The sequence below is a fragment of the Miniopterus natalensis genome, chromosome 21, assembly GCF_054644295.1.
Source record: "Miniopterus natalensis isolate mMinNat1 chromosome 21, mMinNat1.hap1, whole genome shotgun sequence".
NCBI classification, from domain to species: domain Eukaryota; kingdom Metazoa; phylum Chordata; class Mammalia; order Chiroptera; family Miniopteridae; genus Miniopterus; species Miniopterus natalensis.
Genome location: NC_142101.1, coordinates 9217808 through 9245701, shown reverse-complemented (window position 1 = coordinate 9245701; position 27894 = coordinate 9217808). Strand labels below are relative to the sequence as shown.

General features: G+C 40.6%; 1 protein-coding gene across 1 annotated transcript in view; it reads right to left on the bottom strand.

Annotated features, from left to right (window-relative positions):
- The window catches only part of FMN2 (formin 2), a 223260-nt gene that overhangs the window by 10777 nt on the left and 184589 nt on the right, over positions 1–27894 (bottom strand). Inside the window, exon 13 of the mRNA XM_087829045.1 lies at positions 21492–21641. Within this exon, the coding sequence (XP_087685171.1) occupies positions 21492–21641 (150 nt within the window). The remainder of the gene's footprint in view (positions 1–21491; positions 21642–27894) is intronic.

The window sequence follows — 27894 nt, the reverse complement described above, 5'->3', positions numbered from 1 at the left end:
ATGCCCAGAGGAAAACAAAACACCTTTAAGTATTAAAGCTTAAATTTACTTTTAAAAAACTCTTATATCAAACTTATCGTCTAAAAACAAAGTTGTATATGTAACCTCAAGAAAACGAATTAAATTTCAATATGCCAATGCAGATTTTTTAAATTCCTTACATACAAATATTCTCAGTTGTAACAACTTCATTTGGTCTTAAGATATTAAGCTCAGAACTAAGTTATTAAGAATAGAAAATCTGAGTCCAGGAGAAGCAAAATATTTTTAAATTAAGGTTTATGTTATAGAGAAGAAGTAGGTGATAGAATGAAAGACCTTTTTTATCACAGAACTTGTTGAAACTCATTTAAATTCCAATTACTGCTTTTATCTTGGTGTTTTTCAAAACAAAAAAAAAGGTCCTCAGATATTGTGCTTAATATAACTGGGCGCATTTACGTTAAGGATTATCCTAAACAAAGAGCGTGGCTTCTTATTTCTCTCCTAATAAAGATGCGTTTTCCTCTGTACTTTCCCTCCTCAGCCCCAGACCCACTTATTGTCAGGCAAACATATACAGAAAGTTCAGTGTGATTAAGTTTAAAGACAGCTTGGGAGATGAATGAGAGAGATACACTCTGGCACAGACACAGAGAAAAGAAACCAGATGTCCCTGCGGCCTACAGGCAGAAGAATTTTTATCTACTTTCTAGAGCCAAAGCCAGGCTGGCCACAATCTTATCAAGAAAACAGATACGCTCTCATCGTTCAATCGAATGAGAAAGGGAGCCACTCTCCTGCCACAAAACATTAATAATTTTGTCTAAATAAGTATCTGTGGCAGACGGATTCATTTCCTGCTGGCTCCAAACCGGCTTGCTGGGAGCAGCCTGAGACCTCACTGGAGTGTAAGGCCCATGAGAGATTCAAGTGAGCCCAGCCCTGGGATGTCACACGTCGGAGGTCCTGACACGGGGGAGCTGGTTCTTCTAACAATAAGCTAAGAGTAGACATAATTGTTGGTATTACCAGTTCACAAGGTACTTTGCTGAAACACAACACCATCATGTCTGCCTATGAATTTATAATTTTTTAACCCTAAAGAGAAGACACGGGGGGGGGGGGCGGAGGGAGGGAGGGGAGAGAGACTCAAGACAAAGGCTGGCTGGGAACAGGAGAGCCAGCTTTGAAGTTGTGGTCTCTCTCCAGGTAAAGACAGAGGTTTTACACACTTTTTGGATTTAAAGGTGATTTAAGGGAGCTTACTCCTGGCTCTGTCTTCTCTCCTGGATTAACCTCAATGATCTAAAATATACACACACAAAACCACAAACCCCTGAAGATATAATGAGAACAACCCACTGAAACGTCAGTTATTACCTCAAGTAAAAAGAACCGAAGTTTCCTCAGGCATGTATTTCTGAATTTGAGTTGAATTTCTGAATTTCTTCACTAACAATCCCTGACTTTTTCAGAGAGCAGTTGCATGTGCACCTCAAATGCTTACAGGGAATAAATTAGGAGCTTAAAGTAGCTCCTGACTCAAGGAAACCAAGGTTTAAAAAACGCACAAAACCTTTGAGCTGCTTGATGCGCCAGGAACACAGGTCAGAAATGGACAGTCAGAGCTGGAGGAGGCCTTGCTGGGCAGCCCAAAGGCCCGGCGGCAGCTCACTGGGCTGTGGAGCAGCATGGACCTCATATTCTACTCACATCACGGGCATGCGCGATGCAAGCCCGCCACTTCTAGTAACAGCATGAGCTGAATTCTGAGGAATATTCATAGTCTAAGATCTAGGATTCCATGACAGTTACATATACATGTTCTATGTTTATATTCTAAAAACTCCAAATATATATTGAACATAAAGCCCATAGCAGAGAGGATGTACATCAGTGTTTCCTGAAACTACTTTTGTGAAGTATACATGGGTGAAAAGAGATGAATTCTAAGAAAACACATCCAACCAATCAAATTAATTTCCTGTCGTCTGATCTCATTAATGACTGTATATGATTCTATAAATGTACGTAGGACATTATAATACATGGATAAACTATCACAGAAAAAGAAAATCCTTTCCCCATAGTTTTGGAACGGCTGTAAATGAGGAAAGATGGGTATGGATATACGCTATGCTCTCATTTCAAAGTAAACAAAACAAATATTTCACAAATGTCCTGAATATGGGAATCGGAGCCACATATTCATTTGCCAAGAAAAAATTGTTTAAGGAGTTCCTTAGTGAGGTATTTGAGGCCATTTACAACTAACTTAACTTCTCCTTAGTCTCTACAGTGTTCCCTGGGTTCCGACCACACAGGGCTGCCGGCACCCATGGGAGGTCTTTGCCGAGTCTGTTCCTCTGGGCCCACCATTCTCTTCTTTCCTTCTTCCCACAGGTCCTTCAAGTTAAGCTCAAAATTATCTTTCTACAGAAAGTATATCTGACCTTCATGGCAGGCTCGTTTGTGCCATCCTCTATGCTTTTCCATAATTTTGTTCAAATTTTACTTTATATTTTTAAATCTATATTTTATTTAAGTATAGTTAGTATGTAATCTTATATTGATCATGTTAGTTTCAGGTGTACAGTATAGTGATTCGACATTTTTATACCTTACAGTGTGATCACCCCACTAATTCTAGTAACCATCTGTCACCATGTAAACATATCATAATATTATTAACTAAAATCCCTTCCCTTTTGAACCCATCCTCTCACCCCTTCCCTTCTGGTAACCATCCCTTTGGTCCCTGTTTCTGTAAGTCTGGTTTTGTTTTGTTTGTTTCACACAGTATTTGTCTTTCTCTGCCTGATATGTTCCACTTAGCGTAGTACCCTCTAGATCCATCCACGTTGTTGTGAACGGCAGGGCTATTACATGTATCTGTCTTTTTGCCCATGTTGAATAAGTAAGTTCCTTGAGATTAGGGATCATGTATATCCAATTTTACATTACCAAAAATAATAAACCTCACACAAGTGAGCATTCACTAGATAATTGACTCAATGAATAAATGATGAAGAACAGGGAAGTTAAAATTAAGCTAAAACATGGTAGGGATAAATTTGAGCGAATAACTAGGGCTGAGAGCTAAATCTCTCCTCCTTTGCCTCTTTCTTCCAGTAAACCCTTCAGCAATGAGTCTACACGTACAATTCACATTTTGAGTAAACGATGCTGGGTTTTACTGGATTTGAACACTGAGTTTACCGATTTACTTTTATAATTCCGTCCACAAGTAACAATTTAGTTTGAATGACTGTACATGAAATTTAAATTTATGAAGTAGTTGAGGATATCAGGTTCACTTTCTAATCGTGGACACACTATAGGAAACATCAGTGGCCTATAAGGATTCAACATGAAATGGTGTCACACCAGTTTCCCTAACTCTTATCAACTCCTGGTTAGTGGAAAATATAGGTAATATATCTTCATTTCAACAGAGCAGTTGAAGAATCTCTAATGGGACGTGTGCAGACTTGATAGAGAAATGTTGGCTAGAGGAGAGGGTGGGTAGGTTTATTTACAGTAATCAAACATGCCCAGGGAGATAAGAGGGGGACTATGAGTGTGGCTATGTTCCTGTCTTGAAGAACATCACGTTGAAGAGGTTCAGAGCACAATAAACTGGTAGAATTTACTATGAGAACAGAGAAAACCGTCCCAGCCGTCACAGATGTCCAAGAAGATGACTGAGCTGCCTTTCGTCTGAAGACATTTGCAGTGAGCCAGTGTGTGCCCCACACAGGGGGTGCTTCCTGTACACCATCTTATTAAACCACCTGGCAACCGAAAGTGACAGATGCCATTAGGCTATTTTAGAGACTAGGAGTCTGAGGTACTTGAGGTCACACAATGGAAGAATGGAGAAGATCTGGTCGACTTTGGAGTCGGCACCCTTTCCATAAGCCCTTCCACTAGGAAGAGTACAAATCATGGGGTAGATAATCTTCACTTTCCCAAATTCAAGACCCCTTCCCCTTTAGTGAGCTCCACAAAGTGAGCACCTTAAAAGACACTCTAGTGCCAGCTCCTCGAAGGCAGAGAATGGAGTGTCTTTCCTCTCCATGCCCCAGGCCCAGACAGCACCTGGCTCATCAAGTAGCAGCTGATGCTACTGAGAACTATGTGCCAAGCACTGGGCTCAGAGGGCTAACAGGTTATATCTCCTTTAAATCTTGCAAAAAATCCTATGAGGTATTGCTGTTACCCAACTTTTATAGTGGGGAAAGGGAAACTTCAGATGGTCAAATTACTTGCTTGGGGTCATACGCCAATTTGTGGCAGATCAGCGGTTCAAGTCCAGGCAAACGCAGACATTCAACCTCCACATATCTAGCTTTAACCATGCGGACTCTCACAAGACAAATGCATGGGAAAGATGAAACAACCAACCATCAATATCTTTCTCTTTGTATTTATTTATATTCATATATTCACTTGCATTTATATATTTAGGTTTATCATATTTATATATTTACATTGTATTAATTTATATTATTATTTTATTTCTATTTCTTTAGAAGTACATGATTCTAAAAACTAAATCTTTTAAAACTCTGGATATATAAATTGTGGCAGCTTAAAATGAATTTTGAAAAGAACCTAGAAAAAACGGTGACAAGATTTATCAGATGCTGGGGAGAAGTACTATCGTTGGACAGATTTCGAACTCTATTCAAGGAAAAGTAGTAATGGAAACACAATAGGCTTTAGTGTTCATCTTTGAAAATGGAAAGCACATAAGACTGTCCAGAAAAAACAAAACTACCACCGCCTTCTCTTGATTCTAGTTTCCAGGAGGAATTTTTGACGTAGTTCTCGAAATAAGAAATGTGAACTGTAGTCAGTACAAATCTAAAAATACAGAGGACAGAGAAATTTCTCCAGTGGCCCTTTTTGTCAAACATAAATCCTCAATATAAACTGAGATTGATTTTCAAACTTGAACTTAGTGAGGACATTTCTGCCAACTCCAGGACAGTCAGCATATGCCCTCGATGATCTCAAATCACAGTGTTTCAACTGAGTAGCAGTCAGCGAGGGCCTAGGCTCGGACAAGTGCTGTAAATACCGACAATTCCGGGCTGGGGAAGAGGGGAGATAAATTCGCTTCAGGGATGAGAGGCGTAAACAGCAGAGTTCACATTCCATTGTGTAAATAAAAGGCCTGAATTACATTCTGTCAAACCAAGAGTAGCCTTCTGCCATGATCTCCCTCAGGAGTTTAACGTGGTGTCAGGAAACACTGAAAATCTAGAATGAGCTGGCTAGAACTTTAAAAAAATTTTAAATTTCTTATATATCTTTATTGATTTGAGAGAGGGGAAGGGAGAGGGAGAGAGAGAGAAACATCAATGCTGAGAGAGTCATTGATCGGCTGCCTCCTGCACGCCCGACTGGGGATCGAGCCCGCAACCCGGGCCTGTGCCTTGACCGGGAATCGAACCGCGATTTCCTGGATCCTAGGTCAATGCTCAACCGCTGAGCCACACCCGCTGGGCTAGTTAGAACTTTTTAAAATGCTTAGATGATAAGGGTTTAATAGTCACTTTAATGGGAATATTTATGTTCATACACACGTTAGAAATTTTAAGCTTCTGATCACAGTTTCATCACTAATTTGAAATCTCTTATTTAGGGGAAAATGGTTTGTTTTTCTCCTGGATCATGTAGTAGTGAACATTTTTATTCTATATTAGACATGGATTTATGTGGAGTTTACAAAAATAGCTCAGCTGAATTACTTTTTTTTATAAAAAGTCCTGTAAGAACTACCATGTTCTTTCTGTATATACGGAGGATTTTTAGATTTCCTCAATAAAATGGTGAAATGACACTCCCTGGTCCCACAAACTTATGACAATGAAAAATGAATGTGTCATACGTGATGGCCAAAGCTGTTATAAAACCACGTTTGACAGCAAGCTTCACCTTTAATTAGAAGAAAATAGTGTCGGTTATTACAATGGACATTTTTCGTGCAAAGGTCCTTTCCTAGTTACCTCCACTGAACTGTACCTTTACTGTTTCCACCTGTGTTAAGATATTTTCTTAACCTCAGTGGTTTTGATCTGCATACGGTTCTGAAAGTTTTTAATTACAGCTAGTGAGGCATCGAATTAAGTTCTGTTGGCACTTACACTGCAGGTTATGCTCTGACACTTCTCTAGCAAGGGCAATATATACGAACAGCTTGGATCCTAGTATTTAGAAAGACTCTCTTGGTGGGGAATTCTGGGGCTTTTAGACATAGGAATTAGTTTATAGAGAGTTTATCACATTTCCTCCCCGTACAACTCATAAAAGAGTAGAGCGAAGCTATTTATATCATGACGGCTTAGAATTATGCAAGAGGAAGAAAGGCTTAATTAAGGAGTAAGATGTGGGAGATACGGGCAGAAACCAGATCAAGGGACACACATATTAAGGGAGACCAAAGGGCACAATCTTTCCTCTACTGGATTATTCCTAACTGGCCCACCATCAAAAAAAAATTCCTTAACCCACTTTCCCCCTCCAGCTAGACCTTCTCTCCGTGACCCTTCATGAGCACGAACTCCTCGGAAGAGCTGCCCACAGGCACCGTCTCCACTGCTTGTCCCCAACCCCTCCATAGAGGCTGCTCTTGCCATGGATGTCACCCATTCCTCCAAGTTCCCAGATGCAAAGGTCAACCCTGGGCCCTCGTCTCCCTCGCACGGGCACAAGCAGCATGTCACATGGCTCTTCCTCTCGTCCCTCTTTCCTGAAGCCCTTTCTTGGCCTGGTCCGCCGGGCTACACAGTCTGGCCCCAGCACCCCCCCACCCTCACTCCCCGTCTCTCTCCTCTTGTTTACTCTGTTCCAGCCCCTCCGACCTCTACCCTAAACACTCCTTCCTCGGGCTTTGTGCTCGCTGCTCCCTGTCTGGAATATTCCACCATTAGATATTCCCCTGGTTTACTCCCTCACTGCCTTTGAGTCCCTGTTGTTCCTCACTTCTCAGAGACACGCTGCCTGGCTAGCTTACAGACGACACCATCACCTCCTGCCACTCCCTTCCATTTGCCCGACTTTATTTTTCATCAGAGCCCCTATCAGCACCCAGTGTATATTTATTGATAATTCAATGACCAATTAATCATCTATGGAAACTATAATGTAAGCTGCAGAGGGCAGAGATCTGGTTGTATTCACAACTCCTGTGCCTGCTATATAGTAACTGCTTAATAAACACTTGTTGAATGACCTCAGCAAAGCATGTGGATAATTCATAAGTGCACAGTGAAAAATGCAGCTGTGGTGTCCAGAGTTAAAAGAGAGTGGAAGAGGCACTGGAAGGAATGATTATAAATAAAAAGGAAACGTTGAATAAAAGTATTCTTGATTTTCCCTTCTCCCCCTGTGCCCCAGGATTTGTCTCAGAACATCCGTTCCTTAGAGAATCTACCTTAGATTGGGGAAAACTGATTTTTAAATAGTCCAGCTTAGAAAATTTCTCCCAAAGCAAGAAAGGTGAAGGGTATGGCCTTGCTGATACGGGGAGTGGTAAGAAGTGTAACCTATTGTGTCAATCATGGTTCCAGTGAAGCTGAAATAACAAGTGATGTGGTCCAGGCTGAGCAGGAAGCTAAAGGAACCAGTGAAGTCCAAAGAGATTCTAGAACAACTAAAAGAACTGGGAATTCTATATCAGGGCAATGGAACATCTGATAGCATTTTCATAGATAGCCTCAAATATTTGAAGACCCATTACATGGACAAGGATTGGATTTATTTGTGTGGCTCTAGAGAGAGTAGAATTAGGGCCAGTGAGTATAGGGTTTGGTCAACCAGATATCCATTCATTCTACAATCCTTCACCCAAAACCCCTCGGGGCAGGTGGATTACAAAATTCAGAACTTTTCTAGTTTCCCATATAACAGAAGGGTCTGACACAGCATGGAGTAACCAAACACTATTTCTGTAATAAACGTATGAACATTCACACCAAGTGGATCAGTATCACGGCTTCCTGTGAGATCAGGTTGCCACAAACTTACGAAAAAAACGTTTGGTTTCAGAGGCTTTTGGATCACCAACTGCAGACAAGTGATTATGGCTCTGGACTATGAAATTATAAATAAAACTGTATCTCCTGTAATAACTGTCCCCAAGTTTGTGACCTTCATTAAACTCTCAGGCTAGAGAATTCATTAAACCCTCAGGTTGAAAATAGAAAACGGCCACTAACAAATAGGAATTTGGATGTGAACACTTGTTAGATTTTCTTTGAGCAGAATCATTGGGAAACCTGTTTTTAATAACTACTCATAATTAGTAAAATATACACTTTATGGAAATCAGGATGTTCTTCTGCTTTTCACTATGATCCACCAGCTTTCTGATGGTCATATTCTCACCTCTTTTGAGCTAAGAGGTTGTGCTGGTCCCCGATTCTCACCTGAATGTTTGGGACACAGCAGGAGATCACAATCAATGGTCAAGTGGTTATGAATTCTTCCCTTTTTCTTTATTATTAATAACCTTTCCTCACGATAACATCACTTTCACTTGTATTTGTATTTTTTCCTGAATGGATACATGTAATTGGGAATAACTTTCCATCCATCCATCCATCATGATATTAAAAAAATTCTTTTCTACCTTTTTCTCTAATTTGCCATCAACGCTATCTAGCCTCTAGTTCTTACTACAGTAGTCTATGCTCTAGTTTGTTTATTTTGCCTTTATAAAATAAAAACATTAGGAACATCAGAGGCTGCAGGAAATCAACTCATGTACAAGTTCTGCAGAATTAAGAATGCTTCTGTTCTAAAAACAGCCCATGGGTTTCAAAACACATTAATATCCACGTCTAGACTGACTTTTAAAATGAAAGCTTCAGAGTTATCTGTGAGCATCTTGAATTCTCTTAACTGATGCATACTTTTCCCAACTATTTCTCATCTCCTTTACCTCCTCCACAAACTTGGAGCACTTTAAAGTGGCCAAGTGGAATTTTATCAAACTTTCCAAAAATGTTCACCCCTAGGCCATAGGAATTTGAACCAAAGAGGTTAATTTTGAAAAACAATTCCATCTCATAAAATTAAGATCTACTGAAATATGCTTTTATTTCTGATTTTTGCAAAGATTATATAAATTTATAATGATAATTAGAATATTTTAATGATGAGAGTTAGTACTTCTACCTTCTTTCTTTTTCCTCACACAACAAATTTGAGGGACTAATAATCTCCACACACTTTGATGACAAATTAAACCTTAGAGGACTGGAGATTCTCACATGCAAACAAACTTTTACTTCTAGCTACTTTAAATTCTAAACGAATGCCTTTGATTCTGACACCAATTCCCATGTGTGTTTTTCCCTGAACTACCAAGCAATTAACCTGATTCTGACACCATCTACTGGGAGCTAGCGCCAGATCCCACAGGCTAAGGGCTCAGTCCCACAAGACCGCCCCACCTTATTTCAGGTGCAGGTCTCGAGTCCAGGTTGTTACCTGTGTTTCTGATTAACTGGCTAGCGATAGGAAGTTCCAATGACGCCCTCCTTAGGTTTGATCACTTTGTTAGAATGGCTCACAGAACTCAGGAAAGCTTGGTGGATGAGATGCACAGGGCAAGGCAGGTGGGGAGGGGTGTGGAGATCCCACGCTTTCTGAGTGCACTACACTCCCGGAACCTCCGTGTCTACCAATCTGAATCCCAGTCTTTGGGTTTTTGTGGAGGCTTCTTTACGTAGGCATGAGTGATTAAACCACTGGTCAACAGTAATTAGTTCAGACCACCGCCCTCCTTCGCCAGAGGTCAAGGTGATGGGACTGAACCAATCACAGGGTTGGTTCCACTGGCCACCCTGAGGGAACCTAGAGGTTTTCCAAAGTCACCTCATTAAAATAAGCAAAGACACCTTTATTGCTCTTTTCACTTAGGAAATTCTAAGGCTTTTAGGAGTTCTGCGTGAAGAATGAGACCAACACCAAATGTGTATTTTCTCATTATATATTATTCTCTCATTACCCCAACGCCTATATGGCATGAGCATTAAATATATTCTTTTGAGAAAGAGCAAACCTCTATATAATTTAACCTAATTTTAAGTTTTATCACTTTTCTAAGTGATGATAAAATGGAGTCCACCTTAGATGCCCATATTATATAACAACAGAGAAATATTAATAGGGCTTAAATATAAAATACTAATTTGTTAATATGACTATAGATTATTTCACTTATTAAAAACAACCACAGCATTGTCCTTATGTCTCATTATTTGGTTCTGCTACAAGATACTATTACACAAGCTTAGGATGAAATATAATCAAGCGCACGTTCTACTACTGCCCCCAAACTCCTAACGCGGTGGAGACAGGGGTCATCTTTGGGTCTGTGGAGCTCAGGGAGGAAGCTGAATGCTGCCTTTTCCTCCAGGGCTCACTTTCAGTCATCCCATTTCCCAGCTCATCTCCAGAACCAACCCAGGGGCAGAACATTGCGAAGGCCACAAAGAGATGGCAGTGGCTGCAAGGCCCTGGGTTCGTTCTGCTTAAAGCAAAAACAGTTTCAGTCTCCACCAGCGCAGCCCAAATTCTGTCCTCAAAGAGACTACTGCTTTCTGAAAATTAGTAGGTGTTTCCTTTTAGAAAGCCAGAAAGCGTGGATCTGCCTAATTCTCCTAAGACGGGGCAAGCCTGCCTCCTGAGCGTGCACTAGCACAAGGACACGTTCGCTCTCCTCTGAGCCTTGGCTTTCACATTGCCAGGGCTGGCTAGTTCCGTGCAACGCGACAGTGGACGGAGCTCCAGCTGGGACAGGAGGACTGCAAGCCCTTTTGCAAACGCAGAAGTGGCGCCTCTCAGCATGCCCCTCACTCTGTAAGACACAGCGATCCAGACAGAACTTTATATAGCTCAGCATCAAGTTTTCAATCATTCAAGGAAGGAATCTGCAAGGAGACATACCAGCCTTTCTCCAGAGAGAGAGAGATCAATGAGCTGTGGAGACGTGTTGGCCAGGAGCACTTTCTTTGATCTAGATATAGAGTGTGACACACGGGTGCCAGCCCAACTGCTATTGCTAAAGGAAGGGGCACACTTTGTAATCAATGGGAGGTGGAACATGGCCAGGGCCATGTGGGATGAGATAGAGACGAAGCTGATGGATTATTTAGAGAATGTTTAGCATTACTCAACAAGATAAAATGACAGATGAAGTTGATTAAATAAAGTTTTCAAACTCAGAAAGACATTCAGGATATCAGGCATCCTAAGTGTTTTTGTTACAGTCCCTGACTCAGGAAACAAAAGCAAAATAAATCAAAATGGAATTGAAATTAAATAAAATGAAAATGCTCGGAGGCTTCATATAAGATGACATTCAAAAGGAGTGAGCAGACAAACCTCTGGCGTATCTACATATTAATGATATTAGAGCTATAATTAGAAAGCCTGAATTGCCAAAAAAAAAAAAAAAAGTCTTACATCATTTTAGGAATTATATTAGGTATAATGTGATTTTCGTTTTTTGGTTCTGCAATGTCTTCACTTTTATAAATTGCAAAATCATAGGTCCTAAAACTCAAAGAACATTAGAATTGGAAGTTAATTTTATACTATGCATATGAGAAATATTATGCATATAATATTTAAATGATGATGATGATGACAATAATTTAAAGGTCATTTTAAGGAGAAACAAATTGTAAGCAATAGTTTTCCACATAAACCAAAGAACCCAAGCTATGGAATACTAATTTGCCCTGATTTTGTTCAACTGATGGATGCCTAAAGTCACTAGAATTCACTCTCCAAGGCCACATTGTAATTCCACAACCAGTTCTTCAGCATCAGCATGCTTAACCTTCAGCCATTAATAAGTTAATCTTATTACACACTTAGAAGTACCATACAAAGAGTGTATCCCTATTACCATCTGCCTCAAAAATAGGTCTCCTTTGCAGGGGCTCAAATTCCTCTCATGACCATATTTCAGGTTTCTAAGTCCGGCAGCTGATGACCAGCAGAAGCAAAATCCGGAGCAGCCACATAGAAGCCTGTGGAGTAAGGGCCTCAGTGAGGACTCGGAGACAAGGAGGGGCTGGGGACAGCGAAGCCACGTGGGGCCATTCCGGTGAGAGGGTGGGGGCGTTAGTTAAACACGTGAACGATGTGAGGCCTTACCCCTTGGCGAATGCAGACCATTTTCTTTCTCTTTAATTTTTATTTATTTTAATCCTTATTACATCCACTTTTTTCTAAGCATTTATCTCTTCTCTGTTAGAAATACAAGTTAAGAAAACTTGGACAATCTGACTTCCCCTGCGGAAATTAGATTTGAACAGAGTTTGTTTTGCAATAGATGAATAGCTTCATAGTGGTTTTCACATGACTTATGCTCCCCTGCAATGGGCTTACACAGGGCCAGCTGTGGCTCATTTCATCACTGGAGTGAGGCCGTCTGAACTGACCAATTCTCTAAGTGATGGAGATCTTATTGATTTTGGAATAAGTGCGATTTCTTTTTTTACAGTTTTTGCCAGCAGATTTATCTTTCAAACTTTGGTTATTCGCTAAACCAAAGTTAGTAGTTAAAAGATTTGCTTTGCATGAGTAAATACAGAACTTTCTGGGCACAGGGGAAATGGCCAGGAGTGTGCCTGGAGGGAACACAAAGGAACCAACCACGGACAATCTCAAAGATCACGAAAGGCGGTTGGTGCATTCAGCTGTGGTCCTCTTTGTGTTTAGAACCATAAGGTGAGAATTCTATTTTTCTAAAAATAGCTTTATTGACAATGACAGATTTCAGGTTGAAGGCTAACCATGCTGATGTTTATGTGAACAATGGCAGATATAGGTCACATACCATAAAATACACCCATTTGAAGTGCACAGTTCAATGTTTTTGTTTGTTTTTGAATATCGTCGCATGGTTGTGCAACCATCTAATTTTAGACATTCCATATTTCCCAAAAGAAACCTTCTCCAGTCCTTTCTTCCCCCACACCCTGGCAAGGGCTAATCTACTTTTGGGTCCTATATAGAATTTGCCAATTCTGGACATTCATATAAATCAAATCATACAATATACAGTCTTTTGTGTCTGTCTTCTTTCACTTAGCGTCGTGTTCTCAAAGTTCACCCATGTTACAGTATATATCAGAGCTGTATTCCCTTTTATGACCAAGTGCCCTCCCATGCTCTGAATATGCCGTATTTTATTGATCCACTCATCCACTGATGGACATCTGAATTGTTTCCATTTTGGGGGTATTATCAATAATCGGCTAGACCACGCAGCGCAGGTGTGCGGCAGGCTAGACCATCTGCAAGCCTCAGTGGTTTGTAAGCGCCTCTGTGATGTTCGCAGGGCGACGACACCACCTACCAATGCGTTTCTCAGGACGTGTACCCACTGCGAGGTGGCGCACAGCTACACAGCCATCCTGGGGGGGGTTATCTCACTGTCGTTTGGATTTCCACTTTTGGGGTGGCTGGTGATGCAGAGCGTCTTTTCAGTTGCTTAGTGGCCACTCTGCTTGCTTTCTTTGGACCATCTCTACCCCCCCACCAAGACACATAAGCATTACTCTCGTTTTGTGTCCTCTTGAAATGCACATTCTTGACATGCCTAGTACTGATCTCCACTCTTAAGGACCCCCCACCCGCCCCTACACATACATGCTCGGCACATGCTCTCAAAAGGATCCCTTTTAAAATTGAGCTCGATGCCTTATCACGGCTGCCTCGAAATCTTAACCAGACTTCAGCAGGCAAACCCAAGCGAGCTAATTGCTCTCTGTCAAATACAATCACTGCCGGCATGTCTCAGTCTAATGTTCGCCTTTACCTGGGGTACCAAATTTTTAAGGGTGGGAAAAAGTTTCCATTTCTCTAAATGCTTCCTCCCACTGACAGGAGTTGGGGTGCTGCTTGAGAGCGGAACCCCGAAGCCGAGCAGGAGGAAGAAGACCCTGCCTGACGGGGTCCGAGCTGGCACGGAGACCCTGAGACTGGGAATGAGCTGTGCGGAGGCCCTGACTTGGTACAGCTTCGCTATCTTAAAAATCCAGGCTCCAGCAGAAGTCCACACGAACCTAAGAATTTGTTAATTTGACATTATACAAATTGGACAGATCCGGCCCTCCTCCTCTGGCCGATTATAACCATTACCTTATTTGATCTTATACTAAAGACACCTAACTTGAGCACTTAAAAATAAGTCTTGTTTGCAAAGGAACAGTTTGTATAAGAACTTGTTTCAGCCCATATAAATTACATATTGTTATTTTCAATGGATAATTTTAAATATCTTCACTCCATGAAGCATATTTTGAACCAAGATGGTTTTACTACGAAATCTGCTAAAACATCAAAAAACATGTTCAGCAAATGCTGAAGGGAAATGACTGTCTGCTCAGACACCTTTACAAGCCTCTACACACTCACTGGAAAGGGCAACAACGTTTAAATCCCTTTCAAAGCAAAAATATGTTTGGACTAGTTATTTTCCAGATTCTCTTTTGGGGAGCTCGAACCAGAACCCCTAAGGGTAAGTTTCTTCCATTTTTGAACATGAGGCTTTGGAAGAAGGATTTCTCAAAGTTTAAAAAGCATCTCTTGGAACATGGCAAGATCAAGATGCAAATGGGAGAATCGTTTCCATCTCTTCACTTTAGGATTTTACATCATTCTTGGAAGATTAATTTTAGAAAGTGAGTTTCCTGATACCCAGGGTGTCAGATCTTTCCCTAACCTTGGCTTTTTCTAAGTCATTTTAGGAGAAGAAAGGGGAGCTTGCTTTCTTGATCTATCAGGATGGTTAACATAAGCTTGTCGGCGCCTGAGGTGAGATTTAGAATTTCCTGGCCTCCAGAAGGTCCAGCCAGGCACCTGAGAACTGCAAGCTTTTGCAGGTCTAACTCCAAAGTATCCAACCAACACCCCCACTCCTGTCATCTCTATCGCCTCCGCCCCAGTCCAGAGTGTCACATCTTTCACTTGGGCCACCACAGGAAGTTCCCAACTTGTTCTCAATACCACTGTCCGATTTTCTGCTCCCTTGGGCCAGGCATTTTTTCATGACATGGATCACATTAGGTTATTCCTTGTTAGAAAACCCCCTTGATGACTTTCTATTGCACGCACAATAAAAGCCACCTTCTTACCAGGAACGATCGGGCCCCTGCCCATCTCATCCAAGCCATCTCGTGACTGTCATCTCTCTCGGCGTGCACTCCGTCTTTTCTGCCGCGTTGTCTTGATTTCCTACATCTCTACCTGTCAAGCCCACTGTGCCACACTGGCCCCTCACCACCCTGCTCCTTCGCATTCCTTGGGTGTCAACGTAAGTGCTTCTCTGCAGAAAGCCCTCCTCTGACCACACACTTGGTGAATTAATCTCTTCTGCTTTCTCCTCTGCAAAAATGGCTGGTTATTTTTGTCATAGTGCTGACTTGAACCCATCACTTAAAAATGTGTTTGTTCACTGTTTCATTGTCCGCTTCTCTCACTAGAAGGTAAGGTCCACATGGGCAGGAAATTTGCCTGGCACCCAGGGCACCCAGTAGGGCATTAATAATTATTGAATGAGTTAATAAATAATTACCGGTTATGCCTTAATGCACAGTAATTACTCCTTTCATGAATGTCGGTCACTTTCCCTATACATTTTCAGGCTCCATTAGCCACTATTCTATCTTGTTTGTCAACTGTCTTGCCAAAACTTTAGCCCCAGGAAGTTGGAAACAGGAAAAGGATTCCCTTATGGGTCATTTCTCTAGAAATTGATGCCTGAATTAAAGGGGTAAGTGGTTGGCCAAATTCATTTATTGATGCAGTGCAACAATGCTAACTATCAGTGCATGAGGCAATCCTTCACTTGGGTGACCAACAAATACATTATCACATAATAACAAACCTTCTTTTATCTCCAGTCTTCAGATTTATTTTCAATTGCTTTGAAAGTGGTCATTTTCTTCTACTCTGATAATATCATGCTTAAATCTGAATATGCAGCTCGCTTGGATACAAATTTTGGAAACGGAAATGTTAACATGACACGAGGTGCTCTCCAATGTAACGCATAACCTTCTGAGGCCAAGCATACAAATTCTTTCCCTCTAATTACAGATTTCAGCCAGGCTGAAACCAGACTTGATTGCCACATGTTTGTACAATTAAATAGAGGAGCAGCTATCCTTTCTCCTGCATCATCAAAGACTACCTGTCTCGAAGTAAAATAAACCAGCAAATTAAGTTAGACATCACTTTAAACATAACCCTTAGTAATGTCACAACTGATCTATTAAATTAAAATGTCTTCAGCCAACGAAAAATGAAATCATGGTAGGACCACACTATACACTATGGGGCTGGAGTCCCTGTTGCCAGAGCCCCATTTTCTTGCCTAGAATGCCCTTCTCTCTGCACTGCCTGTGAAAAGCTCCTTGTGGGAAGTCCTCTGGGCAGAAGTCATCTCCCGCCCCAGTTTCTCCCACTGGACATTACACCACACCAGCACTAGACTTAGTTCAAGGAGGAGAGACCTTCACCAAAGAGACTTGAGTGTCCCCTGCACCTAGTAAAAACTCAATGTAGAGTGAGAATATAATCACATATAACTTTATGCAGTTAGACAGCTGAGGACCCTGCCTGAAAACCAAGTTCAGCTTCCAACACAGCAAAAGTGAGCAGTGAAGCTGTTTTGGACTCCCCACGGTCTTCTCCTGGGACCATAACCCCTTCATCAGGATCAACAAGCACATGTATTCTCAATCAGTCCGTGCTTCTTTCCTCTAAGTGATACAGCTCTTGCTGTCCTTCACTCCATGGGACCTCATCAGTGGCTGGGGGATTATAATGCTAACGTCTTCCTGAAAATAAGAGATGAGGCTTGTCCATTTCCTGCCATGATAGTGGAGTAAATATCAGCTTATCCCTCCATCTTTTAGATATAGTGAAGCTGAAATATTTTTTAAAAGTTCTTCACATGTTCTGTGTTGCTCAGTGATAACAAGTCTACATTTCGTTTTAGAGAAGGATTTCTTATTAACAATTGCATATGCCTAGCTCCAAGTATATGAAAAACACACACACACATTTTTTTCTGACTCATGACAAGACCAAGCATCAAAACAAATTCCTTCATATAGCAAAATAAAAATTTACCCTCATAATTAGAATCAAGACAGTTTCCCTAATCAAGAAAGTAGCAGAGTCACAATAATGCCTTGTATTTACAAAATATATTCTTAAGATACTCAATATGCCTTATCAATATCATATCACCTTGTAGATAGGTAGTCATGATCAAGATATCATTTCTGTTAAATAATGGAGAAACAGCCACTGAGCATCTAGCATGTAGACACTGCTTGTACTCTAAAAATAACACTGCAAGCCCTGGCCAGTGTGGCTCAGTTGGTTGAGCGGATACCATCCCATGCACCAAAAGGTCACTGGTTCGATTCCAGGTCAGGGCACATGCTAGGGTTTTGGGCTCGATCCCCAATAGGGGGCGTGCAGGAGGCAGCCAATCCATGTTTCCCTCTCTCCCTCTCTCTTCCTCTCTCCCTAAAATCAATAAAGACATATTTAAACCAAAATAACACTGCAAGACAGGTATCACTGTCTCCATTCTGCAGGTCAGGAAGTATGATTTCATGACATAGCCAGTAAGCAGAAGGCCTAACTCAGCAAGGCTCACGTTTTCCAAACCACATGGATTAGAAAGGAAGCACACCTTTGCAACACGGACATGTGGGAAGTCACCATTTCAAGAAATATATCTCCTAAGCCATACGAGTCATTAGGACAAAGCCAGAAAATATGTTACTTCCACTCTATAATCAGACGCCAATGCGAAATAATGGGTAAGGAAAATGTATGCATTATTTAACACTTTAAATACATTATTCAGTTTCTAAATCCCAAATTAGAGCAAGGAAAACTTGATTAGAAATGGAAATTTCAACCACACCATTAAAACAGAGGGTTATATTTTTAAAGCCTTAATGAGTTAGGGGGAGTAGATTATTGTTTACTTTTTATGGAAAGTTTTCTTCCCTGACTCCAATGACACTGCATGAAGGGAACTGTCAATCATAACAACTGTCCTCTCTGGCTGCAGAACTGGGTCGATGGACCGCTCAGCTAATCACGGTGCCCCGTGCCTCAGGCCACCGTGGGCCCCATTACAGGCACACTCATCTGGAGCTATTCCTTAAAATGTTCTAGGTGGTGGAGCAGGTTCTCCCCTGGGCTGTGAGAATGTGAGCCATGGCCATGGCCATGACCGATGGCCAAGGGTCCACCACTAAAGGAACAGCCTGGCCTGGAAATTAAGCTAAACTGCAGAGGAGAGTGGAGAGGGAAGGAGAGGAAGAGAGAGACAAAGAGAGGAGAAGAGAATGGAAGGGGAGGAGAAGGGAGGACATTTAAAAGGACAGATAGTGAGAGAGAGAAAGGCAGAAATCCACCTGACAAACCCCTCGGGACTGTGGCTAGAATCCTGCATTGGGGAAGCCCAGGGCAAGCTCCATCCCGCCCTTACATGGTCTGAGTATCTGAGCAAATAAAGGTCTTCTGCTTCAGGTGCTTGGAGTAGGGTTTTTATTACCACCACACTTAATGATAATTTAATATAGACCAACGATCATTTAATGACAAACTTCAGTTATGCAAGAAAACATAACTAGTCTAAGCCCTTCTTTCCCAAATACAATGATGCAACAAGTCACATCCGCAAACATTTATGGGGACACTAAGAAGGGAAAGGCACCGTGGCCTGGTACAGTAAGGACTGTACCAGAAGCAAAGACATTGGGAAATAGAGATCAATGCAAACATCAGGAAAAAAAGTTATGGTGTAAAATAGGAACAGACATATCATTAGGCAGCATAGGCGTAGCTTTTAAACACAATATAAAATATTATAGGAATGCAGGAGAGGAAACAAGCATATTGGGACACAGTGTCCCATTTTAAGCGTCAGTATTTCTACTTGAGGTTCTACTCACGCTCACAGTAACTGTCCCAGAGGCTTAACGCCTTAACTGACCACACTCCTGTCTCCGATCAATGTCCCAGGGCACTCAAAGAATTCCTGACCTACCCTTCCTTCCATTCAAGTACAGAAAATAGATCTAAAGCTCACAGTGAGGCCAGGCCGGCTTCCCGGGTGTGCATGTGTGCAGTCACCAGGGCCCCCCCTCAGGAGGGCTTTACACGTGGCTGAAGGATTTGCCATCTTGAAATTGTTAACAATTTTTGAACAAGGGGCCCAGCCTTTTCACGTCACACTGTGTCCTGGAAATTGTGTAGCTGGTGCTGCACTACAGAAAGGAACAAAATTTTCCTACAAACAACTCAGCCCAACAGTCTTGCTTTTCAAAGCAGCCGATCTGCCAAGAGACGTAATATATTTCGGAAGTCAAAGGGCAAAGCAGCACTCTCACCTTCCACATGTTCCCCCTTAGCCCTTTATTAAAAGCAAATGACTTAGAAAAATGAGAAGTCTGCAGAGGAGAGCACTTGTAACCTGCCAGGGCGTCACACTGCCAAATGGTCACCAAGTGGGACTCAAAGAGCCTGCGGCATGTTTCCAGGACATGAGAGCACAGAACGAAGTACAAAAAAAAGGGTCTTTTTGACTTTATGAAATACTTAGAGAGTGAAGAAAAGCAAGTTCTGGTCATGCCAAGTGCATAAAATATACATATTAGATCGTTATCAATAGTGTTACGTAGAAACACAACTCTGTCTTATGGGGACTGCACCTGAATGAGTCAATGTCAACATTTCCTCCAAGACGGCACCTCAGCAGCTCATGCCTGGTGTATGTAGGAACAGAGATGACAGTGTCTACCTGTGCTCCTGTCCCAGGACCTCTGGGGGCTCCACCACAGGACACCAGCCTCCTGCTGCAAGTCACTTACCGATCAGAACAGCTACCAAAACTACAGCGCCATCACCATTTCCACCCTCACTCAACTGTAATCCCAGACTCCATGCGAATGACTGCAGAGGGCGAAATACTCATCTCGGTTTTGCTCCTTAGTGTGACTGAGCTTCAGGCCCTTTTCCAGGAGGACAGGTTTAGATTAGAGATGAAAAGAGGCCTATGGGGATCCAGTAAGGTTCGTGAATGGAAGTTGTATGTGACGTGCGGAGAGAAGATAGTTTCCTTTTTTATAATTTTCTAAACTGAGCAAGCCAGGCTTGGTAAAAAGTTGATAATACGTAGCTAAGTCTGAGCACATGAACAATTCACATGTGCTTCTTTTTAAGCCATTATCTCTCCTATCTCACCTGCATGAACTTTTGACTAAAATCATCTTTTACGTTAACCTCTAACGATGCATTTTCAAGTAGATGAAGCGCATTATCTTAGAGTAGATGTTTAAAGTGTCTCCTTCTGGTCAAACTGCTCTCTTTTCCCATCTACACAGAGGCACAGTTTCTTCTATGATAAGGTTATGGAATCTGAGTAATTACATGAGTTAGCCCAAGTCAGGCACAGTGCACACGGTCCATAAATCTTAGCAATTGACTTCACCTCATGCACGGATGTATCAGAATCTACTTATGAATGCAAACTAGGTGCGTGATTCTGGTTTTGTAGGTAAGCAAGGCCAAAATGAAGCTAATTAGCAGAAAATTGAGGACTGTGGTGATGTGATGAGCAAAGTCCCTCAGGATGTAAGTTTTCTAAAGATCTAAACCAAAGTCACTGTCAACACAAGGATGCTGGAAAGTATACCAAGTGGTTTCAGTATTAATGTTTGGCTTACCATGTAGATTATGTTTCCTCTCCATTTTCCTACTAGATCCAGTTATTTGGGGATGCTGCCCTGGGAGGGCTGGCTTTCTTTCTGAATTAATATTTAATACGCCTCCATGGAATTGCATAATCATAGGGACAGAGACTTTAGTTCAATGTTTCAGAGGAGAAATTTCCCTTCATTCCTGAAAACATCTGCTTTAGGAAATGTGATATAATTCTATAAGGATCTTGAAAGCTCTTTTAAAAAATATTGATCATGTGTTTCTTCGTGACATCTGGAAGAAGTTTTTATACAAACAATGAAAACTTCACACTATACCATGAACTGAACAAAACCAAAACAAAACTGATTCTTCTTACCTTTATGGTCTTTGTTCATATTGGTCTTCTGAAGTGAGTGGGTTTATCATCTCAGCAGGGTTGTCCCACTCTTCTTACATGGCCTGCTTTTGTGCTGTTTCCTCATCAGAGAAGTTGTTTTACCAGACAGGTGTCCTGGCAAACCATCACCCCAGCCATTCTCTGTAGCATTGCGGCCTGCATGCTGACTCTTTTACCAAAACTCCAAATTTTGCCAAATCTCACCACCCTCTTAGACTTGATACCCCAGCTGAGGGCCATCTAATTTTTCATTCAGGCTATAAAAGTTGGCAATGCTAGTGGTGTGCCACCTAATAAAACACCAGTTTTTAAATGCCATTGTGCAAATGAAAAAACCTACCTCTCCTGTAGAATAAGTTTGTTCTCTTTCTTCCAAAAGTCTTTAAAGTCAGAGCTGAATTCATGCCAGATACTGAAAAAAACATTTGGGGACACCTCTTTCTCTCCAAGTTTTGGCTTCATGAAGAAATAGGCTGTGGTCTCCAAAAAGCTGTCAAAGCAGACACACACACAGAGCATAAAAGCTATGATTACTTTCCAATATGGGACATTCTTTCTCCATCCAAATGCTGATTTCATTCATGCACAGTTATTATTACCAAGAGGACGCAAACTCTCCAGGCACCAACAGTAGTTCTCTTCTGGTTTCATGTTAGAGTTTTGGATACAGATAGTAGCAACTGACAAAAAACCTTCCTATACTAAGAACTCACCCTGGTCCAATTCTATTTTCAAAATTAATCACTATGTGTCCAACATATTTCAGAAACGAATCTGTATTTCAGAAATGTCCCTGTTGGAACATACTGGGAGTGGTGGGTTTATACTTTCTACACTCTAAACAAAAGAAATATCAGCCATCTGCCCCCAAACTAATATATGTATTATATTATACTGCTTATAAGCTATTTGGCTCCCTATATTGTTGGGGCGGAGAGGAGCAAAAGTCCCAGGAGATGCTGACAAAGGTTCCCATCAGTGATTGGAAACCAATGTGGCAGCCAGCCCTGTGTCAAAAGACCAAGTCTTCAGAAGGGGCCATTCGGAGGTTGGTTCATATTACAACCACATTAAGCTCAGAAGAGTTTCAAAAGGGTCATTTGACAAAGAATATACAAGTAGTAAGTTTATGACTTAACAACAGTCTTCCATCCATGAACAATGCCTTGAAAAGGACCTAGGCCAACAGAGCTGATCATGTCGAGCTGAAGGAACCCGGGCAGGGTGTAGCTAGAGCCCCCGCAGAAAGAAGCGGCATTCAATACCCTGCCCCCTTTCCCCCTTTTCCCCACCTTGGCCTCAGGCCAGCACTATCTGCCACACAAAGCTCAAGTTAGCTTTACCCTGGAGTAAAAACTTCTAAGTCAATTGATTTGGCCATATTGGTCCATTTGATTAAAAATATGTGTACAATTGGGTCAACAATAAAAATAAATGAAAATGTGTGAACACACATACACAATTGACACATATCTGTATATGCATCCAACTTGTCATGCAGATGATTTCAAATCTCCACTATGAAAAAAATGTGAAAAATATTGAGATGGGCATTAAAAAAATGAGATGTGTAGGGTTAATTTGCTCAGAAGTAAGGGAGACTTGAGCGTCACACACAGAATCAAAATGGCCCAGCCACCCTGGGGACCATGGGTTACCCATATGTGGCTGGCCTGCTCTGCTTTCACTCTTGCTCTATGGCTGTCTCTGAGCTGCAAGGTTCCCAGGGAAACCAGCTTTTAGATTCTGGGGAGAGATCACAGCACCAATCTGATCAAAAGTGTGGCTTGTGGAAATTCTGTATTTCTCTCTAGTCAACCTAGTAGAAAATGACACAGTGGAGTCATTTAATCCTGAGAAAGAGTCGGGGTGTGAAGTGTGTATGGTATGTGAGAATCTGGCTGCCACGAGCTAAGGAATGACATTAGAATGCGCCCGCAGAATGTCTTGATGATGTGAAGACTGACAGGGGAGTAGATGGCAGAGAGCAAAAATAGTCTCAAACGTAGCTGGGTCATATTTTATTCAAACTGATAAAGTATACACATACTCCCCTGCCGGGAAACCCAGTCTTTCTCCTTATATGCCCAAACATATTTATGAGCTGTATGGCTTGAAATTAGGTCTGAAACCTTTTGACTATCAATTTAGTGTTTTTCATCATTTCTCTGGTAATTATGCTTTGTAAAATTGATTATTACAGGCCAAGCCAGGCCAATCGGGCAGACCTATCTAAATTGTAATAGCTGGTTCGTTCATCAGCCATCTTAAAACATGTGTAAAGTTCCGTCACAAGGCAGAATGGTGTAAAGGAGAGAACACAGGACTTAGAATGAGAGCGGTGGGCTACTGAATCCTGACTCTTTGACTAGCGATGTGAGCAAACCATTTAACATCACTGCCACTCAGCTTTTTCATCCGTACCCCACAGTATCACAGACAATTGTTTTGAAGTCCAATGGAAAAAAATCAATTTCTGCAATGTTAGGTGAATATTTTAACATAATTCTAATTTATTTTATATTGCACTTTATATTATTTTACACTACATATATGGTCTATTGTACATTCAAAAATATAAATATTTCCTAAAAATGTTGTCTAAATTGTAACTAATCCACCAGTGCTGATTTATTAATAGGCACTCAGGTGATCAAGTTCCCTGGAGATATTTTTGAGTTACTGGCATGCAGAGAGGCTTCTGAGAGCATTAATTACTCTCACTGCCTAATAATCTCCTCTTGGCTTTGTCATGAAGTTGCCCACATGGCTTTAAGAAGGTAACAATGTTTGAGTTTCAGTTTCTTCATCTGTGAAGTGGAGGCTATGTCTGCTTTTGCAGGTTGTTATGAACCTTATAAGATGCATTTTCACTAAAAATGCTCTTTGGGAAAACTATGAATTTGTGAAACAAATGAGTATCCTACAATTGATTTAGTCCCTGTGTGAAACGAATGAACAGAGTGATTCTCAGTGAAGACAAATGTGTCCACAGCCTTCCTTTGGAAGTGGTTGTCACCTAAAAGTGTAACTGGAAAATAAAGAATTACCTGAGGACCCTGGGTGCTGCCCCAGCTGGGTTCAGCCACCCCACTCCCAGAACAAAGTGCCAACACTTAACAGATGTAACTAAGCAAATGGTAGGGCAATAATTTCTACAAGTTATCAAGGTGCCTCATATGCCAGAGGCATTTTCAGTCCTGTAATCCTGTCCAGCATTAGTTGGCATTCAGCTAATTCACTTATGTGACGTGAAGACACCTACTTAGGTGATACAGGGTAGGAGGAGGTTCCATCCTTTCTGAACTATGTCCTTTAGACAAATCTGAAACCAGGAGGATCCCATCTACCATAGAGCAAAATCTAATCACTAAAGAGGACAGATGTCTTATCCGGGATCTTCCTCAACACACAGGCTATTATGTGAGACTCTCTTGAAATAACCCTGGCACACTAAGAGCCGGTAGTGAAAAGAACTGTGGTTATAACACTAAGACAATGCACAAGTCACATTGCATAAGAGACAACTCCAGAGAACCCTCTAATCTGGATTCTTCGATGGTCCTTTCTGTAAAAGATCAGCATCATGTTTCCACTACAAACATTAAACAGTACAAACACACTGCTCACAACGCAAGCAAGAGAAGCCAGGGATCTGGAAACACGACTTCAGCAGTAGAAATGTTCTGGGATTTCCCTGAATTTCCCCACACAGGGAGCAACTAAGATCCTAACATCAAAGCTCAGAGAAAAATACCTACAAAAACACTGTGTCCGGTATCCCCACAAACCTCAAAATGCAAAGAGGTGAGACAAACCACGGACAGCACAAAACCCAGGGGCAACATCATGTGTATGGGAGGAGGCGACAGGGGACTCCCCTAAAAACCCGAGAAGCCCTGAATCACAAACTTCTAAAAGGCGTAAGAGCCAACCTGAGAGCCGCCGCCGTCACTGGAAGGGTTTTACACACTCAAATGCATGAAGAGAAAAAAGGATCTGCATTAAGTCCTGAAAGGGCTAGGAGCAGTCTGGGATACGAGAACTTTCAGTAAGAGCCAAGAGAACTCCCTCTTAGGGCAAAGCTCTGCAATGAGAGAAAATGCTGGGAGTAGGATTCACATTGTGTAGGATAAATGCAAGGACAAAGGAGAGAGAAAACTCAGATATGTTGGAGGGGAGAGAAATGTAGACAGTATGAGGTCTTTGTGCATAAGCAACGATCATTGTGCGTAAGAAAAAGAGGAAGCTCCTAAGCAGTAAGGCTAGAAAGGCTACCTTCATTCAGTTCTTCCTCCTAAAAAAATTCAGTAAAACAAGTATCATGTAAAAATGAGCCAGATTAAAAGACTGCAGTGGAAAAAAAGTTTGCCATTCAAATATTAACATAGCAAAGTTGGCGTAGTTCTATTTATTATCAGACAAAATAGACTTCAGGAGAAAGAATATTATCAGAGTGTCATTTCATAATGATAAAAACAAAATGATTGGGAATGCATAACAATTCTAAACATGTATGAGTGTGATAAAAGAGTTTCAAAATACATGAGGCAAAACACTCCTTTCTCAGTAATTGACAGAAGCAGAAAAAAAATCACTAAAGATATTAAAGACTTGAATATTATCAACAAATTGACCTCGTTGGCTTTTACAGAATATTGTAATTAAAACAATAGAATATACAAAAGCACATGAAAACATTCGCCAGCACAGACCACATGCTGAGTCATAAAACAAGTCTCAATAAATTTCAAAGGACTGAGATTATCTAGAATGTGTTCTCTGACCACAGTGGCTCCAAAATCTGAAACAAAAATAACATACTAAGAAGTCTCCAGCTTGGAAATTAAGTAAAACTATTATTAATAACCCATGGGTCAAAAAAGGTAAAAGGATTAAGTAAAAAAAATAAAATAAAAAACAAAACTCAGATAGACAACAGTATGGTGATTACCAGAGGGAAAGGGGAGTGGGAAGAGGTAGGAAAGAGTAAAGGGGGAATAAATGGTGATGGAAGAAGACTTAACTTGGGGTGGTGAACACACAATATACAGATTATATATTATAGAACTGTACACCTGAGACCTATATAATTTTATTAACCAACGTCACCCCAGTAAGTTAAATGAATAAAAAAGTAAACACAAAAGAAATTAGAAAATATTTCAAACTGAATAAAAATGAAAGCATAAAATATCAAAATGAGACCAGGTAAAGTAATATCTTTATCTTTAGAGGTTTTAGAGAGAAATTTAGAGTTTTAAAATATTGTATTAGAAAAGTAAAGGTGTAAAACAATGATATAGACATATAAGTCAAGAATCTAAGAAGTAAATTAAACTTGACTAAGTAGAAGAATGGAAATAATAAGAAAAGCACAAGACAAAGAAAGAGAAAATAAACCTTATAGAAAGTCAGCAAGGTTAGAAGTTGATTTACTAAAAGGTTTAATAAAACTGATGAACACCTATAAAACTGATAAAGAAAAAATAGAGAAAATACAAATTCCAATATCATAGATGAAAGTAGGGTCATCATTACAGATCATAGAGGCCTTAAAAGTATATGAGATATTATAAACAATTTGATGCCAAGAGACTTGACATGTCAGATGAACTGAATAAATTCCTTAAACAACAAAACTTTCTAAAACTGACAAAAGAAGTAGAAAATATAAGTAGCCCTATATCTATTTAAGATGTTGAAATTACTTCCAATTTTAATAAAGTTATTTCAGTAAATAAGAAATTATTTTTTATAAACTTGTAATAAAAAATACCCCTTCCCAAATACTTCTAGCCCCAAATGTTTCACAGGTGAATTAATAAACATTTGATGAACAAACAACGCCAATTTGATGCTAATGCTTTCCGAAAACAGAGGAGGGCAACCAAACTTTCTGACTCATCTTAGGAGGCCAGCATTACTCTGATGTTAACACCAAAAACCGAAAAACATGCTGTTAAAAAAACAGGAAAGTCATTTATAAACCAATATCCTTTGTGAACATAGGTTAAAAAAAAAAAATCCCTAATAAAACATTAACACATTGAATGCAGCAGTTTCTAAAATGGATAATAAGTGATGAACAACTGGGGTTTATTCCAACAATACAAAGTTGTTTTAACATCTGAAAAGCAATCAGTGTAATCTGCCAAAGGCACTGAGTAAGTGAGAAAAAAACATACGATCATTTCAATACATGCGGAAAAGGAATTTGAAAAAATTCAACATCAATTCTCTGCAAGCTAGGAATAGAAGCAAACTTACATAATTAGATAACTGGCATCTGTGAAAAACCTAGAGCTAACATCATATTCAAACTTATACAGGCCATAGGATCACATTTATATGAAATTCAAGTATATACAAAATTAATCTGTGTTGACAGAAATCAGAATGACTGTCTCTTCAGAGAAGTGAGGATTACATAGATTGAGGCAACAACATTGTTTTAAATCATATTTAGACGGCAGTAACTCACTGAACTTATCTGTACATTTTATTGTCTAAGTTATGCCTCAACAAATAAAGAACAAAAGTAAAAATAAAAAATAAAAAGAGAGAGAGAAGAAGAGCAGGGAAGAAAGCACAAAAAGGAAATGGAAAGAAGGAAGAAAGAAGATTGTGGTCAAGTCCTAAACAAAATTATTACGAAAAAAGAAAACCAGGAATAACATAATGGCTCTATAGGCCAATGCGAACATGCCACCCAGTCTATGGTATTTTGTGAGAGTAGACAG